Raw genomic sequence first — 15,902 nt, forward strand, 5'->3', positions numbered from 1 at the left:
AAGACAATATCACAGAGAAAATAATTTGGGAGTTCAAACATTAGATTCTTCACCCGCTGGAGAAAGTTCATGCGGTCTGTATGCTGTGTAAATACCCTGGGGACATAAGAAGGGGGATTGGGACACTGAGTGGCTTCAAAATCTAAGCCACACGGTATTCCTCGTAAAAAAAACACAGAAGGGACTGAAAGATGCTCAGCCAGTATCTGCCCACAGGGTAGTACAGGGTCTGTAAGGACAGCATCAAACTTGCTCTCCTCAAGATATCTGACAAGCTCTTTGTTGTACAGTAAGTGTGCACAGCCGGTGATCGCCATATCAGAGACTCTTTTCATACTTTGGTATATTTTAAGAAATCTTTCCAGAAAAGGTCCTTCTTCAAATACATCTTGTAAAAATGCCTGGAAATTTTCATCCATCTCTTCCTTTGTGAAAGGGACTGAGTACGTTTTCATAACAAAATTCTTTGTTGGCTTTATGTACAAACTGACTTCAGGTGCAACAACGACTATTTCATGTCCCTTCTGCCTGAGACCATCCAACACTTCCCGCATGCTGAGCCAATGACTCCCGTCCACCGGCACCACCAGCAGCTTCCCACCAGCAGCCAAACTGAGCACAGACAGGAGCAGAACCAGTGTTGCCGTGACTTGCGGATGAACACTAAGCACCAGGGCCATTTCAGCAGAAATCTGGTGAGTATCCCCAGCTCCATGTTTTTAAGCAATCTGTGCTGTGCTTTCTCCAGATGATCTTTAGACTTATTTGCTGTGTGGTAAATGTATAATCATGGGCATGGCAAAGACAGAATAAAAGGTGTTAAAGTTCAGCCAATTTAGCAGATAGTAATCAGAGCATCAGCTAGATTGGGAAACACCCACCTCTTTGTATTGGAGGAACACTGGGATTTAAGGAAATGAGGGATCCTTTAACAAGTGATCTGCTCCAAAGAGCTAATTAACAGATCATTAATTTTCCAAACAAGAATTTTCAGTCTAAGAAAATTCCTCCCCTCCTGCCAGTCCAAATCATTTTCTATTTGTAAAAGCTTAGAAAAATATTAATGCTTCACATGGGAAATGGTCTGGTTTCTTTATCAGTTTTATATCTTGACGCTGTCATGAAAATGGAAAATTAGCTATGAAAGTTCATTTCACTGAAAGGCCTCCTTTTGGAAGGAAGAAGTAAGGGCTGGAAGGAGAAAGGACAAGGACACGGGGTTTGCCACCTATATTTAAAATTGAATTAGGAACTCAGAAATACCGTTCCAGATCAGCCTGGGAAGAGTACGCCCCAGGGCCATGAAAGCAAACAACATTAATGCATAGGCAGGATTTGCAGACAGACAGCCCTAATTATGAAAATTATTGCAAGTAATTTTGACAATACAATAATTTTGTATGGAGGTTGATAGTATACAGCAGAATTTTTTTTAAGTACATTTACTGAACTACTGCAGCTCTACGTACTCCCTTTGCAGGGAAACTTTTCAGAAGGCAGCGTAAGCTGTTGCAGATGTGCAGTGTTGGCCAGCAGCTATGAAAACGTCCAACAGTTTTGCAGAAAATTTTGTAAGGAATCCATGCAGTGAAAGGATAAGCCTGGACTGACAGAGCAACCAGAACATTACCTGCCGACTGATGCGTTATGACACTTTATTTCTAAATTATGAAAGGATGGTTCTATTAAACCAAAAAGATTCATTGTTCTTAAAAATCAACTGTGACAGTAAAATAAATAGTTTGAGTTAATAATACTGATCTGGCAAACACCAGCAGCAGACCTGCCTGGTAAGACAGCAATCACCGTCACTGGTGGGTGTGTGCCTCATTAGTGAGAGTGCAGTGATGAACTACTTCCACCTAGCCCAAAGAAAACAATTATGTAAGCAAAAATGCTTATATCCTGCTAATGCTGTAGAAGAGTACCTGCAAGAGTAGGAGAGAATTAAAATCAACCCCGTTTTTTACCTATTTTCTTTGTCTTTACAGTATACCTTACTGCACATATAAATCCCACAAACCCATGTATACAATTATATACATACAGAGCAAACAGCATTCTCCCTTCAAACAATAATATTGTTCATCAAGGAAATCACTGACCTGAGATAATGTTTTTTTCTTTCCACAGTTTATACCTCCAATAAAAACTATGTTGGGCATCACTGGCATGGGATACTCAAAAACAAAATCCATTCTTTTAAGCCAAATGGATCCATGGCTTAAGAGCTCCTTCATTGTTACTGGTCTGTGAAGAACATCTGAGGCCAGAAGTTCAAATGGCAAATAGGCAAAATTGCAAAGAAATGATTCTGATGACTTGAGAAATAAGTTTTCCACACGCTGGATAAACGTCATGTGGTCTGAGTTGTCTGTAAATGTTCTTGGGACGTAGGAAGGGGGGTCAGGACACTGAGTAGCCTGCAGATCAAGACTGCAGGGGAGTCCCCGTAAAAAGAAAACAGATGGGATAGAGAGATGCAGAGCCAGTATTTGTCCACATGGTGCAACAGGATCTGTGAGAACTGCATCAAATTTACTCCCTTCAAGATATTGCGTCAGATACTTATTGTGCAGTAAACTGCTACAGGAGGAGATGTAGAGATCGGAGATGACTTGAACTTTTTCATAAAGTGCAGTAATTCTTTGAAGAAAAGGTCTTCTCTCAAAAAGATCATTCGCAAATGAATGCATGCTTGCTCCCAGTTCTTCCCTAGTTAAAGGCACTGGATACGTTTTGAGAGTGTAATATTCAGATGCCTTCACGTTCAAGTTTACTTCTGGTGCAACAATGACAATTTCGTGCTCTTTCTGACTGAGGGCTGCCAGCAGTGAGCGCATGCTGAGCCAGTGACTCCCATCCATTGGCACCACCAACAGCTTTCCACCATTAGCCAAGCAAAACAGAGACAGGAAAACCAAAACCCCCACAGAAACTAAGTAACTGTATTTACTTACATGAGCCATGTTCCTAGAAATCCAAAGCCTGTTCATCTGCCCTGACCTAACAGATTTTAAGTAGACCCACAGTCCTCGTCGTCCGCCTGTCTGTCCGTCCGTCCGTCCGTCATCCCCGCCCCCTCTGCCAGATTCTCACATTCCCTCTTAACGATCCGGCTTTTCCAGCAAAACCAGTCACCAGTAACCATTCAAGGCATTGATGAATCATTAAAGAAACATGATAAATCAACTTAGGTTGGGCAAAACTGGGCTTAGTATCTGAGGCTCCCTTGGGATGGGTCCTTTCTGATTGTTTCTCTGTGCTGATTGATGTTAAATTGAAAATAAAATCAGACTTTGCAAAAACAAAATCCCAAGCCTTTGAATAATGCTGGCACTTGGAAGTAACTGGGCCTGCTGAAAGCAGGTATTAAAATGCTTTCCTTCTTTTCTTTCTTTCTTTTTGATAAGAATTTTACAGCTGTTCTGAAATGCTGTTCGAGTTTATGTTTGAAATTATGAAATTATGCCACTATACAGCATGATATCTGTGCAAATCCTAAGGAGGAGGCCTGTGATTTACATACAGCTCAGCACTGGGGCCAGATACAACACCAGGAACAAATTTATTACAGTAAGCAACACTGAAGCAGAGGCTTGCATTCACGAAGGAAAACCACCAACTGCTATGCATGACACTTCTTTTTTCTCATCCTGACCTACCTCTCTGTGCCTCTCTCAATCATTTTCTTCTTCCAGGAGCAATAAGAAGGAAAAGCCACACAATTCCCCTTATACCTAATACAAGAAAGCTTGGACAGAAGTACCCAGTAACAGCCCTCTTGTTTCAGGCCAGGAATTGATTTTAAATGGTAAGAGGTGGTGTTATTGCTTCAGATTAAAAGATAAAAGCAAGACACCATGTCTGAGCAGTTAACAAGTACTTGTGATAAACTTGTCAACCTGCAAGACTGTATTTTGCCGTTAGATCTAACCGTGATGCAGAGGCATAGTTGGAAGACAAGAAGAAATCAGGACTGAAGAATCAGTACTTCTGCAATAAATATTACTGCTGGACTATGATCTTTAGCCCCTGGGCAAGATGAGAGCGAGAGTGAGCTTCGTCTTCAGAGGAAAGTCTGATTTTAACCTGGAGCTGCCACATGGCCTTGCCTGCAGGCAGGGTGCTGCTTTCCTAAAGGGTCTGCCTGGGTTTGTCCTGAGGAGCCATTAAGCAGCTCTGATGGACAGAACAGATAGGAGAAAGCACTACCCTGATAAAAGTGGCCGGGGGTGGGGGGGGGGGTGGGGGGTGGGTGGGTTGACAGGCAATTTGAATGCGACTTTTGTGAAAAAAGCAAGATATGAACACTAGCAGCTCAATAGAAATAAACAGTACTTTCAATGGGCAGCATCAGGGGAAGTACTGGGAGGAGCAAAGCAAAGCCTGAGGGCTGTTAAGGTTGGCTCTGGGGAAGATGTGCCAGGCTTGTAAAATGCAAATATATTTTATTGTGAAGCTTCACTCATTCATGTTCAGGAAGGCCTATGAATTTGGGGGAAGAGTAAGAGTGGTGATAGGCAGGAAGAATCCATTCCCTAAGACTCAGGGAAGGCTGGCAAGTGAAAAAGGTTCAAGGGAAGAATAGAGGAAAGTCTGTTTATTTTTAAGCAATGTTCACAAAGGATGAAACTTTATCCTTTCTGGGAACCAATGTGATTTATTGCTGAAACAGCTGGATGACACTAACTACAGATTCATCATCTGCTGAGGAGAGCTGTCTCCTCCTATCCTTTTCTACTTAATCTCTGACTTCACATGAGGCTGTTTGTCTTACAGCACAAGCAAGCAAGAATATACATCACATGCAGCAACAAGCTAACATATATCATGAGCACCAACAAGCTAACATACATCACATGCATGCCTTTATCAAGTACTTTTTGGACCACAGATGCCCCAGCAACTACCCATCAACATTTCCCTATCCAAAGAGGATGTCTCCTAAAAATGCAGTTGAGAATTCAGCTATCTAGTTTTTGTGATGGAAGCTGTTGTTAGACCAAAATCTTCACCACAAAATATTAGCCTTCAACTCAAACAGAAGGCTGCTGTTACAGAAAAGAGCACATGATGCTATTGCACATAACTCAGTGAGTTACTTTTCTGACTGGATAAGCAGCTAATGCTCTTGAAGAAATATTCTACTGCCTCTTATGTGGGGCACAGAATTTTTGGAAGAGCTGTTATAATTCACCTGCCCTTTTTGCATTAATTCCTAGGCTAGATGCTGTTTATGTACCTGACTTCAGCTGGAATTAAACTCAGCATAGCATGTGATCCCCTCACCAAACAAAATCCATGTGTTGGGCAGATCCAAGAAAAGGAGGTGGAATCACATCCTGTTCTGGTCCACTATACCACTCTGTTTCATGTGGATTGGCTATACAGAAAGCATTAATCTAAATTATCTCTTTAGGTAAGAAATGTCCATATCAAACACAGTATTAAACCTCACCCAGATCGTGCAGGTGTATGACTGCCAGAACTTTTCCCTTGTTATACCTTTCCCAGCCAGTCACTGACCTGAGATAATGGTTTCTTCTGTCCACAGTTTATGCCTCCAATGAAAATCATATTGGGCATTACAGGCATGGGATAGTCAAAGACAAAGTCAAGTCTCTTCAGCCAAATGGATCCATGACTTAAAAGGTGCGTAATTGTCATCGGTTTTTGGAGAAAGTCTGATGCCAGTCTTTCAAATGGTGAAAAGACCATACTGCAGGTGAAAGTCTCTGAAATGCTGATGAGGAAGTTCTTCACTCTCTGAGGAAACGTCATATGATCTGTATTGAGTGAGAACATTCGTGGGATGTAGGATGGTGGGTCTGGACTCTGAGCAGCATGAATGTCTATAGCACACGGGATGCCCCGCAAGAAGAAAACAGTAGGGATAGAAAAGTGCAAAGCAATTATCTGTCCACAGGGTGTCAGAGGATCTGTAAAGATGGCATCAAATTTACTTTCTTTGATGTATTTCATCATCTCTTTGTTGTAGAGTAAGGAACTGCAGGAAGTCTGAAACATGGCAGAGCTCTTTCTGAAATTATCCCAGGTATTCAAAAATCTCATCAGGAACGGCTCTTCGCTAAAACAGTTTGCACTAAGTGAGCGCATAAGTTCTTCCATCTCTTCCTTTTTGAAAGGTACAGGGTACATTTTCAATTCATATATCTCAGAAGAATCTATCAGCATTTTGCTGTCTGGTGCGATGACAACGATTTCATGCCCTCTCTTGCTCAGCTCGGCCAGCACCTCCTTCATACTGAGCCAGTGGCTGCCCTCCATCGGGATCACCAGCAGTTTCCCAGTAGTGGCAAGACTCAGGCAGCACAAGAAGGGGAGCAGCACTGCCACCAGCATGTTGCAAGTTAGACGGACAGGAACCCATGCACGAGAAAGGCCAGGGGTGGTTCGCAAGCTTTTGTAGCTATGCTCCACGTATGCAAACACACCACTTGGCAATGCTTTCTAATGATACCTCTGCCCTTTTGGCTTGCCTCACATTTCAGGTGTTCACAAGTTTGCATGCATTGGACCCACAGTAGGTGACTAATGATTATAAAAGCTTGAGATGAGGTTTGTACTTCAAAAGCGGGTTTGTATGAGCACGACAGAGGTGTGTCTCCTATCATATACACTTCGCTTGCCCAAGCTGAGACTACAGCTCAATGCCTCAGCCTTCTCTTCTTCCTCCCATAGTAGGAGCACAGCCCAATGACACTTCTTACCACCAGCAACCCAGCATGTTTTGCTGACATTTACTGACAACATGCTCTAAGGTGCATGGCAATCCATGAAAGAAATGCATACACAGAGTGAATGGACAGAAACACTGCTGACCCCACATGGTAGTACTGGGTCTATAAAGTAAACATAACATAGTAAAGATAAATATGAGAAATCAATGTTAAAGTACCTGGGTTTTGTTTTTTCCTCAGTTGGTACAACTGAGAAAAATGAATATTTTTTTTTCATTGATGCAAACATGCATTTTTTTGAAGTAGCCAACAGAAAATCTTTCCCCATCTCCACATGTAACTTCCATCTAACTGTTTATCCTATCAGGTATTAAAACTAAATTGCAAAACTGCACTTCACCATTGTACTTCAGATAACATAAATCAACAGCACATTTCTAATTCATGAACTCATGAGTTCATGGCCAATGTCAGTTCAGTTCATGACTGAAAGAGTTCATCAACTCTGTGGGTCCAGATCCTTCTCAGCTGTAAACTGCTGGATTTTTAAATGTTGGTGATAAACTCTCACCATAAAAGTTTATAAGTAGGTGGCTGGGCAAGTGCCTTTGGGATACAATTTGCTCCTCCAAGACATTCAGGGCTCTACATCACTGGTGGAGCTTTCTTTCACATGCAGTATCTGCATGCTTATTTTCAAGCCTGGTGGGAAAGCTTTGACCTTGTTGAGAACCTGCCCTCCAAAAAGAGCAGCCAGCTCCATCACCTGCACTGTCTCCATCTCGGTAGTTTCCAACATAGGATTAACTTAATGGGAATTTCCAAACAGCTCGGGAGAAGGTGATGCATAGAAACAGACCTGTTGCTTGGAACCTCTGACAAGGCTGTCAAATGTACACTAGAAGAAGATGCATTCAAGCTAGACTGACAGATGAAGACAGACAGTCATGCATGTCTTATGTGGGGCATTTACAGACATCTGCTTGGGTCTGTAACACCTAGTCAGCAATCTTTCCCACTCCTGACTCCATGTCCTTTTGAAAGACCCCTTGTGAACAACTGCTACTCCTCTTCTTTTATTCGAACATATATAACCAGTTAGAGTGAACCAAGTGGCACTGGAGACTGTCCTGGTAAGAGGATTGGCTCTGCCACTTCCAACACAAGCACTAAATATACTTATTGGGACAAAAAGGGAGGATATTAGGGCTTTCTTCTACTCTACTCTGTTTCAGGGGTACTCACAATTTGCAATACTTGAATATCCCTTTCCTGCTTTTGATCTGCTATAGAATATGCTGTACATGATTCAGAGACCTGGCTGGTACCCAAAGACCTGAATGGGAATTTACAGAAGATATCCACACACGGAAAAGCTTAAAACCTAATTAAATAACCTATAAAAAAAGGGGGGAGGGTACAATTTAAAAAGGCTTTCTTTTGGGGGTTAGGTATTGACACCTTGACATAACGGCAGAGATGTAAATAAATCAGTCTGGCAGATGGATGTGACAGAAAAAGAACTGATGAATAGCTAAAATCTTAAGTTCTATAACCTTCATTGTGGATGAAAGGAGAATGGGTATATGGAAGTATGGATGGACAGTCCATGAGACAGCTGGGAGGGGAGGACACCATGGGGCAGACAGAGAGCAGACTGCTTACGGGTTTTCCTAAGGCTACTCTTTCAGAGCAATATAGCCAAGTCCTGAGCCTGGCTTTGGTTGCAGGGACAGCTCTTACAGAGATGGACATGGCATAAGAAACTTAGATAAATGGAAGGTAACAAGTCTGGCTTCCTGTTGGGGAGGAAAGTTTGCAACTCACCAAAATTCAGGTGAGCTTCAGTTCAACAAAAGACCTTACCATTTGCATAAAATTTACATGTTACTTAAATTCTCATATCTGATAAGGATTTAGGTTTGCCAGGATATGATATAATCTGAATGCTGGATATTAGGAAATAACATTTCTGCATCATGCAGGATTTCTCATTAGCTTTCTATCTTTAAATACCAAAGTGTTGGCAGTTAGGTTTTAATGTAAGGATGTTTAAACATTTATGCTCTTGCCTTTTCAATAAAAATAAAATAAAATTTTATACCTGAGACAGTTTTTTCTTCTGATCACAGTTTATCCCTCCAATAAAAACCATGTTTGGCATCACTGGTCTCGGGAACTCAAACACAAAATCGTATCTCATTAGCCAAACAGATCCACGGCTTAGAAGTTCTGTAGATGTCATTTTCTTTTGAAAAATCTTGTATGCAAGTTCTTCAAATTGAGCGAATACAGGCTTACAGTAAATGAACTCCAGCATACGGACCAGCATGTTCTTCATGCGTTGAGCAAATGTCATGCTATCTGAATTATTTAGGAAGAGTCTGGGGACATAGGAAGGAGGGTTTGGACACTGTGTGGCTTCAGAATCCATACCACAAGGAAATCCCCGCAAAAAGTAGACAGAAGGAACTGAAAGATACTCAGCAATTATCGGTCCGCACATCATAATCGGATCCGTGAAAACCACATCAAATTTGCTCTCTCTCAAATACTGCATCATGTCTTCATTGTGCAAAAGGCTCTTACAGTTGGTGAAAAAGAACCTGAAAATTTCCGACATGCTTTGATACATTGTAATAATAATATTCAAAACAGATTGTTCAATAAAATGAGCACTAACAAATGAATTGAGCGCGACAGCTAAATGTTCCTCTGTGTAAGGTATTGGATATACTTTCACTGTGTAATTATGAGGCTCCTTTGATTTCATATGCAAACTTGTTGACGGTACAACCACAACAACTTCATGTCCATTTTGCTGGAGCTTCCCCACTACTGGGCGCATGCTGAGCCAGTGACTTCCATCCTGAGGTATTACCAAGATCTTTCCACCTTCAGCAAAGATTAAAGATGATGTCAGAAGAAGAAATATCCCAGTACATTGGTAAAAACACTGAAATGGAAGAGCCATTTTGGTGGAAGTAAACCGGAGGGTTCTGCTCTGGAGGCATCCGACACAGTCTTTTATATGAAGGTCCATGCAAGCTTTAACTTTTCTCCAGGGAACTTATTGACTGCAGAAATAAATATTTAACTTCCCAATATTGTTGTGGTTACCCTTCAGTATTGCAATTGCTCATGTAACGGGGAAGGAGAGCACACTGTTCTTGGAAAAAGATGTCTCCCTTTGTACTTTCTGTTAATTTTTAAGCTTGAAAGTATATCAGCACACTCCTTCCTTCATGAAACTAAGAAGACCAGGGATGTCATCTTGTAATAATACTTGTGGTTAATACCATTCACTTGGTAAGTACCCAGTGAGAAAATAAGCCTGGTTTTGCTTTCAAAAGGCAACCTTTAAAATACACCCAGCAGAATGAATGGCAATTGCAACACCATTTCTTTTATGGGCTAGCCTAACTGAGAACACCTAACCAGTATGTAAAAGGTTGATTTTAAATTCCCACCTCCTGGAAGCAGTCAAACCTGCATGTCTTACGAATATATCACAGCTACCAGGATGTACCATGCAATCCCAAATCTGAGGAGGAGAAGAACAATCCTGTTTGTCTTTTCTCCCCATGGTACTAGATTAAAAAAATGAACTAAATGATGGGTTCAGGGCAAGTGAAGGTAAAGGAGGCCAGTGTAGACCTTCCAGGACACAAAGAAGGAGCCACGGTGTTTGGTCACTGTCCTGAAAACCCTTTTTTATATATTTTGAGCAAGACAAAATTTAGAAGGAGATATATCTTTTACTAATCCCACTGGTAACACACACACAGAAAACCCCAACAAGCAAACTAGGCTTCTGAGCTCTCCTCCTTTCACAGATACAGGCAGTAATGTAAGCAACCACATACAGGCGTCTCCTGGACCTCTTCAGCTATAAGCCCTGACAGAGCTGCAAATTCGCCTTTCCTCTTCCATGTTCCCTTCTGAGCAGCAGCTCAACTTTGATGAGAAGAGAGATCCTCTCTTGATTAAATTAGCCAGGAACTTGGTAGTTGGACCTGTGGGTTTGAATCCACTCACAGGGAGGCACAAGCTGTCCCTAGAGTTCATGCTTCCTGAGGGAGGAACTGACTGCTGGGCTGTTATAAAAAAACTAGGTGGTAATATCCCAGCTTGGGTTTCCAGAGAAAGCTCTACTAGGGTGGTGTGACCCCTTGTTCGCTGCCATTCACTGTTATCCTCTGGAAACATGCAGTGAACTGAGGCCCTCAGGGCTTTGCTGGAGGGATGTTTTGTCTTTATGCAAGTAAAAGCAATGACAGATTGAAGCCTTTTGGGTGGTGCTAAGGAAGAGGTCCTTATGAAGTAAAGAGCTGATGAAAAACTATCAGCAGCACAAAGTTATTCCTGTTCCTTCCTTCTATAAGTGGTGGTGGGATTCCCAGTATCTTCGGTATGGAGAAACAAACCCTTACAGCCTTAGGCAATGGGGTTTGTCTCAGTAGATACCCAAAGGGTCCTAGCACTGCTCTGTGTAGCTCCACACTGTCACACTGACATGGAGGAACCACCTTTAGACATGGAGGACCGATTTCTAGAGAGGGCCAAATATGGGGGAGTGAGAGGGGGGAGACAGTTTTGCAAGGCACAGACTGAAAGCGTGAGACTGAACAGATTTATGAGTAATTCTGATTAAATACTGGAGATTTGAAGATAAAACTTTTATTGCAACTGCTGTGACAGGAACTGACTAAATCCATTTTGAACTTGGTACTTGGTATGTTTTTTACTCTGCACTTGGATATGATTTTCAATAGCAAAATTAGCTGGCTGAAAACAGCCAATACAAAGTTCATCTTCCAGTGTCTGTAAGAAACTACAGTATGGCTACACTTTCTTATGGACTCAACAGACTCCCTACTTTTTGTACCAGACCATTAGAGCAAAACTGTGGAAAAGGTGAGGCAGTAACAGGAAGGACAGAAATAAGAAAAAGAGAAATTAGAGGAAAACAGAGAACAGACGAACGGATAAAAAAAGGATGAAGTTCTTAGGTTAGCACAGAATCAGCTGAGGTCAGATCTAAGCTGGGTAATAATTATTCAGAAAATTAACAGACTGGCTCATTTCTCAAAGTAACATGGTAGGTTTACACATGTTTGTTGTTCATTATGCAGTAGTAAAGGGCACCTGGACCCCTTTCAGGTTAGAAGGGTGCGGTGCTCGTTACCAACTCCTGTTGTATGTGCAGATGAGCACCAGAGCAGTTTGATGATCAGAGGTTTCAAAGAGTGAGACCCATGTGCCAGCTTGGAGGAAAGGCTTCCCCAGTGGATACTGAAAGACATAAATTTTATGTTAAACAAGGCTGAACCTTGGGTGACCCAAGAGTGCAGATTTGTTTTCCTCTCAGAAGTATCTCTTGCAATCAGGCTTATAGGAAATAAGGTGTGGGTTACTCCAGGGTTTGTCTTTGAGCTGGCAAGGAGCATTGCAGCAATGGAGCAGCACTGCAGCTCTGAGGAGTTCAGACTGCTTGGACCCTAAGCCATAACCATGTTGAGAGGTTTGGGCACAGGTGTGCTTATGCCTCACAGTATGGTTGTTTCAGCTGGAAAAGGTACTAAAACTCTCTCAAAGTGCTTATCTTTGAGTTGTGGTGTGTGGATTTCTTCTAACCTGAGCAGCAAACAATGAGTGGCACAAAAGGAAGAGGATAGCAAATGGATACCTCAGCAGCTACTTGTTAATATGAGCAGCACTAAAATGAGAACTAAAAACAAATGTTTTTTGAGGCAGCCTAGAAATGTTGGTTTCATCTACCAGATTTGTCTTCCTGTTGTTAGATGAGATTGCTCACCCTCTTATGCTCTGGCTCTTGCAAGCAGGTTGCTCAAATACAAGAGTGTGTGGATGATGTAATTTGTTTTCCCAGGTTTCTGGATGATGGATCAGGCTTATACATGGAGGAATCGTTGTGTAATTGAACCCAGTCCTTTTTTTGATACAGAACAGTGCCAGGCAAATGCAGGTTGGTAGCTGCTGACATGAACCTGCCTGATTCTCCCCTTACGTTTTACATCGCTATGGAGATACACTGGCATTTGCCTGCACAGGATAAGATAGTATGTAGTTTCGCTAGCATGACTTCAGAGGAAAAACAGGTCATAAAAGTGATGATATGTTGACTGCAAGTTAGAAAGTAATCTTAAGTCTTTGCAAGAGCAAGAAGCAGCACACACATCTAAGCAAATCACAGAACACAGATCATTTCTAGGGCAGCCCTTTCCTAAGCCATAAATAGAAATCATATGAAAACGATAGTATGTGATCGTGAAATTAATGACTGTATCATAACAGAAAGGTGACATTTAAGGCTGCCCAGGTACTGTAATTGGAACATTTCCTAACTTCTGTAGGGCAATGTGTTTGATATTTTAAAATATAATACTCTATAACCTTTCTAGATTTTTGTGCATAGACCTCTGTCAAATACTTACCTTTAGACTTACATTAGAGAAGGTGTTTTAATTTAACCAGCAGACAAACTTCCCATGGAAAGGGAAAATAAGGCAGTGGTTCCATTTGATATGAGGGAATTTTTGTCAAAAGAACTATTTTACATCTTCCTTCAGTATCTCTTCTTCAAAATATAGAGGCAAAGGGATGTGGACAAGAGCAAACTGAAGAGGACAGTGAGATGAACCGTTTGGTTAGAGCAGCTGTTTCAGGTTGATACATACTGTGCATTGAACATGAACAATGCATGACAGTTAAACTTTCTTTTTCAAAAGTATTGCTGCTTTTACTTGTCTGATGTTGTGTATTTTGACATTGCAATATAAGACAGATGAACAGTATTGCCAGCTTTAAAGGTGCTCAACATCCTTTACAAAAGCATAATAAGCAGATGCTGACAGGATACCAGGCTCCTCTGAACTGCCACTAAGTTCATCAACACCTTGAATATTGCACAAAAAAAGTGACTCTAGTATTTGGTTCATGAACGGAGTGATGATTACTGCTTCAGTGCAGAAAATGAAGAGTTCCCCTATAGCTGTACTAATCTTAGCTACCCATGTCAGCAAATTAACAGTACCCACAGACATGACAGGATCCCTTCTGAGGTCACACAAAGTGACGTTTGGGTTGTGCAGGCTTTTGAAAAGCATGTATCTGCGTACCAGGTATGTGTGTGCACTTTGGTACTGCTTACTGTATTATTTGGCTTCTTGCCAAAGTCTTTGAATTCCACTTTAATTGCATATTTCAAAGGACCAGTTAGAAGTGTCTCCTTATCAGAGCTTCCCAGATTCTGCTGGCTCTGGCAGGAGGGTTTCAGAACAGGACCTGTCTTCTTAATCCTTGTGCTAGAGGGACAAACCACAGGGTATTTATTTAGTTACACTTCTCTTTTACTACCTACTTAAATCTGGGGTTATTTTAATGTTTTAAGTTAACTAGTTGTTTAAATAAGTAATGGGTGGTTTAGATTAAAAAAACAGGAACAACTCTGAAAGGTTGCTATAATTTACATTTCTGAACTTTGTTTTGATCAAATCATATGAACCTTGTTTTTATGAGCTGCCCAAAAAAGCAACTCTGCATTAACTTTGGCTAAAGATGAGATATGCATCAAAACGTCTCAGGGCTCACAGTCTGAGTTCATTTGCGATGTCCCCCTAATGAGGGACCACTTACCATGCCAGCCTTCAGGTACTTCTGGAGTCATTAGCGCATGACGCTGGCACAGAACCTCTGCTCAGTCAAGATATTGGGTCTGATTTCCTGCAACCCTTGTATTAAACCTCCAGACACAGTAGGACTTGGCAACTGGATTTATGTGTCTGTTAATGAATATGTAATTGCTACTGAGACAGATGCCTATGCAAAGTGCAGGACAAGAGGAAATCCAGCCTGAGGCAGCCAGTGCAGTTATCTGGTTATCTTAGTCAATGAGTAAGTGCAGTTTGTGTTCCCCCAGGCCCAGTCCTGTGGTTTCATGTTCTCCCTCCGAGACTGCAGGCCACGGACAATGCTTACAGCTCAGGAGGGTCAGGGAACTTGGGATTTAATTCCCAGCTCTGGGCTAGATATGACACATATGCCCAGTTCAGCAAAAGCATGAGCTCCTCAGCACCCTGACGCTTTCAGCTCCACAGCAGGTACTCCATGGGGCCATGTCAGACGTGGCAGAAAGGAGCCCTCTTTGGGAATGAGGCCACAATGCCTGATTTCTCTGTCTGTGGAAAACTATGGCAAGTGGTGTAACAGAAACATCTGTGGCTTAAGCTCCTTATCTGAGAAAAGAAACCACATCTTGAATCTCTTGTTCTCTCTCCCTTTCCTAGTCATCCTAACTTTTTGTTTTCTTGTCTGTTCGGCAATGGGCTACCAGGTTTTGGAGAACTATCTATTCTTACCATATGATTATATTTCTGAACAGTAATGGTCAACCCAGGGCTTACCACTGTGTATGCATAGATTTCTTTCTCCCATATGACTCACTTCACATTTGTTTACACTCTACTGCATTATTGCCTTGTTGCTGGGCACTGTTCAAACTGAAATAGGGGAAGTTCCTCTGCTGTCTGTAGGAAATGTAGCTAGAAAAGGCAGACTGAAGATAGGAGGAATACACAAGGCTTTTCAAGGTTTGGAACATGTGATTTCCAGCAAATGACAAATGTCAGTGTGAAGATGGGAGATGCCAGGTATAAAATGAGGGTGGGATATTCTACCCTTGTAGCAAGTTACAAACCGTTTGCAGCTTTAAGACCTTCAAGATATAGAAGTAAAGACTTATGTCATGGAACCAGCAAGAATTTGCCTCTTAAATCTCAAACTACAAAGTCCCACTCTCTTGAGCCTAACTTGAGAATGCCTTATTTATAATATTATTCTAATATTAGAATTTATAATAACATTCTAATATTCTAATTTATAATATTATTCTTTATTAAGTTCAGTGGACTCTGCATAAGCCTGTCAAAGATTATAAAAGAAATCTGAAAGAAGAAAGAAAATACCCTTCAGCTCAAAGATACTGCACTGCAGTTGTGCAGTGATATTGTGTGACCACAATTCAGAAGTGAGGAAGTAATTTCATAGGAAAGAAATTTGTGTCCTGCTTTGTGCCTGGAAATAAATGTCTGGTGCTATTAATTGTTTTAGAGACTATATGATAACTATCAAAATAGATTTAAATTTCTAGATTAGCTTTAAAAATCCCACAGAACA

General features: G+C 41.4%; 2 protein-coding genes across 4 annotated transcripts in view; both read right to left on the reverse strand.

The window, feature by feature from the left end:
* The window catches only part of LOC104314572 (UDP-glucuronosyltransferase 1A1), a 43,122-nt gene that overhangs the window by 25,691 nt on the left and 1,529 nt on the right, over positions 1 to 15,902 (reverse strand). For 2 of the 3 annotated variants that reach the window (XM_069782162.1, XM_069782163.1), the window contains exon 1: positions 5,530 to 6,386. The exons of the other annotated variant lie outside the window; for it this stretch is intronic. In XM_069782162.1, coding sequence (XP_069638263.1) covers positions 5,530 to 6,366 — 837 coding nt within the window. In that variant the 5' untranslated portion in view covers positions 6,367 to 6,386. Of the gene's footprint in view, positions 1 to 5,529; positions 6,387 to 15,902 lie in introns of those variants that run through there. 3 annotated transcript variants of the gene reach the window in all.
* Positions 34 to 3,049, reverse strand: LOC104317153 (UDP-glucuronosyltransferase 1A1). Its single transcript, XM_069780504.1, has 4 exons — positions 2,106 to 3,049; positions 1,264 to 1,277; positions 492 to 612; positions 34 to 96 (listed from the first exon to the last, which is right to left on the reverse strand). Exons 1-4 carry the CDS (start codon positions 2,994 to 2,996, stop codon positions 34 to 36), a joined length of 1,089 nt encoding a protein of 362 aa, XP_069636605.1. The 5' UTR covers positions 2,997 to 3,049.

The sequence above is a fragment of the Haliaeetus albicilla genome, chromosome 4 (assembly GCF_947461875.1).
Source record: "Haliaeetus albicilla chromosome 4, bHalAlb1.1, whole genome shotgun sequence".
Taxonomy (NCBI): Eukaryota; Metazoa; Chordata; class Aves; order Accipitriformes; family Accipitridae; genus Haliaeetus; species Haliaeetus albicilla.

Excerpts from the sequence above, each read along its gene's own strand:
- LOC104317153 (XM_069780504.1), bottom strand. The coding sequence starts at position 2,996 with ATGAACAGGCTTTGGATTTCTAGGAACATGGCTCATGTAAGTAAATAC. Across the intron at positions 97-491 it reads TAGTCGTTGTTGCACCTGAA|GGTATTTACACAGCATACAG; the intron begins GTCAGTTTGTAC and ends TTATGTCCCCAG.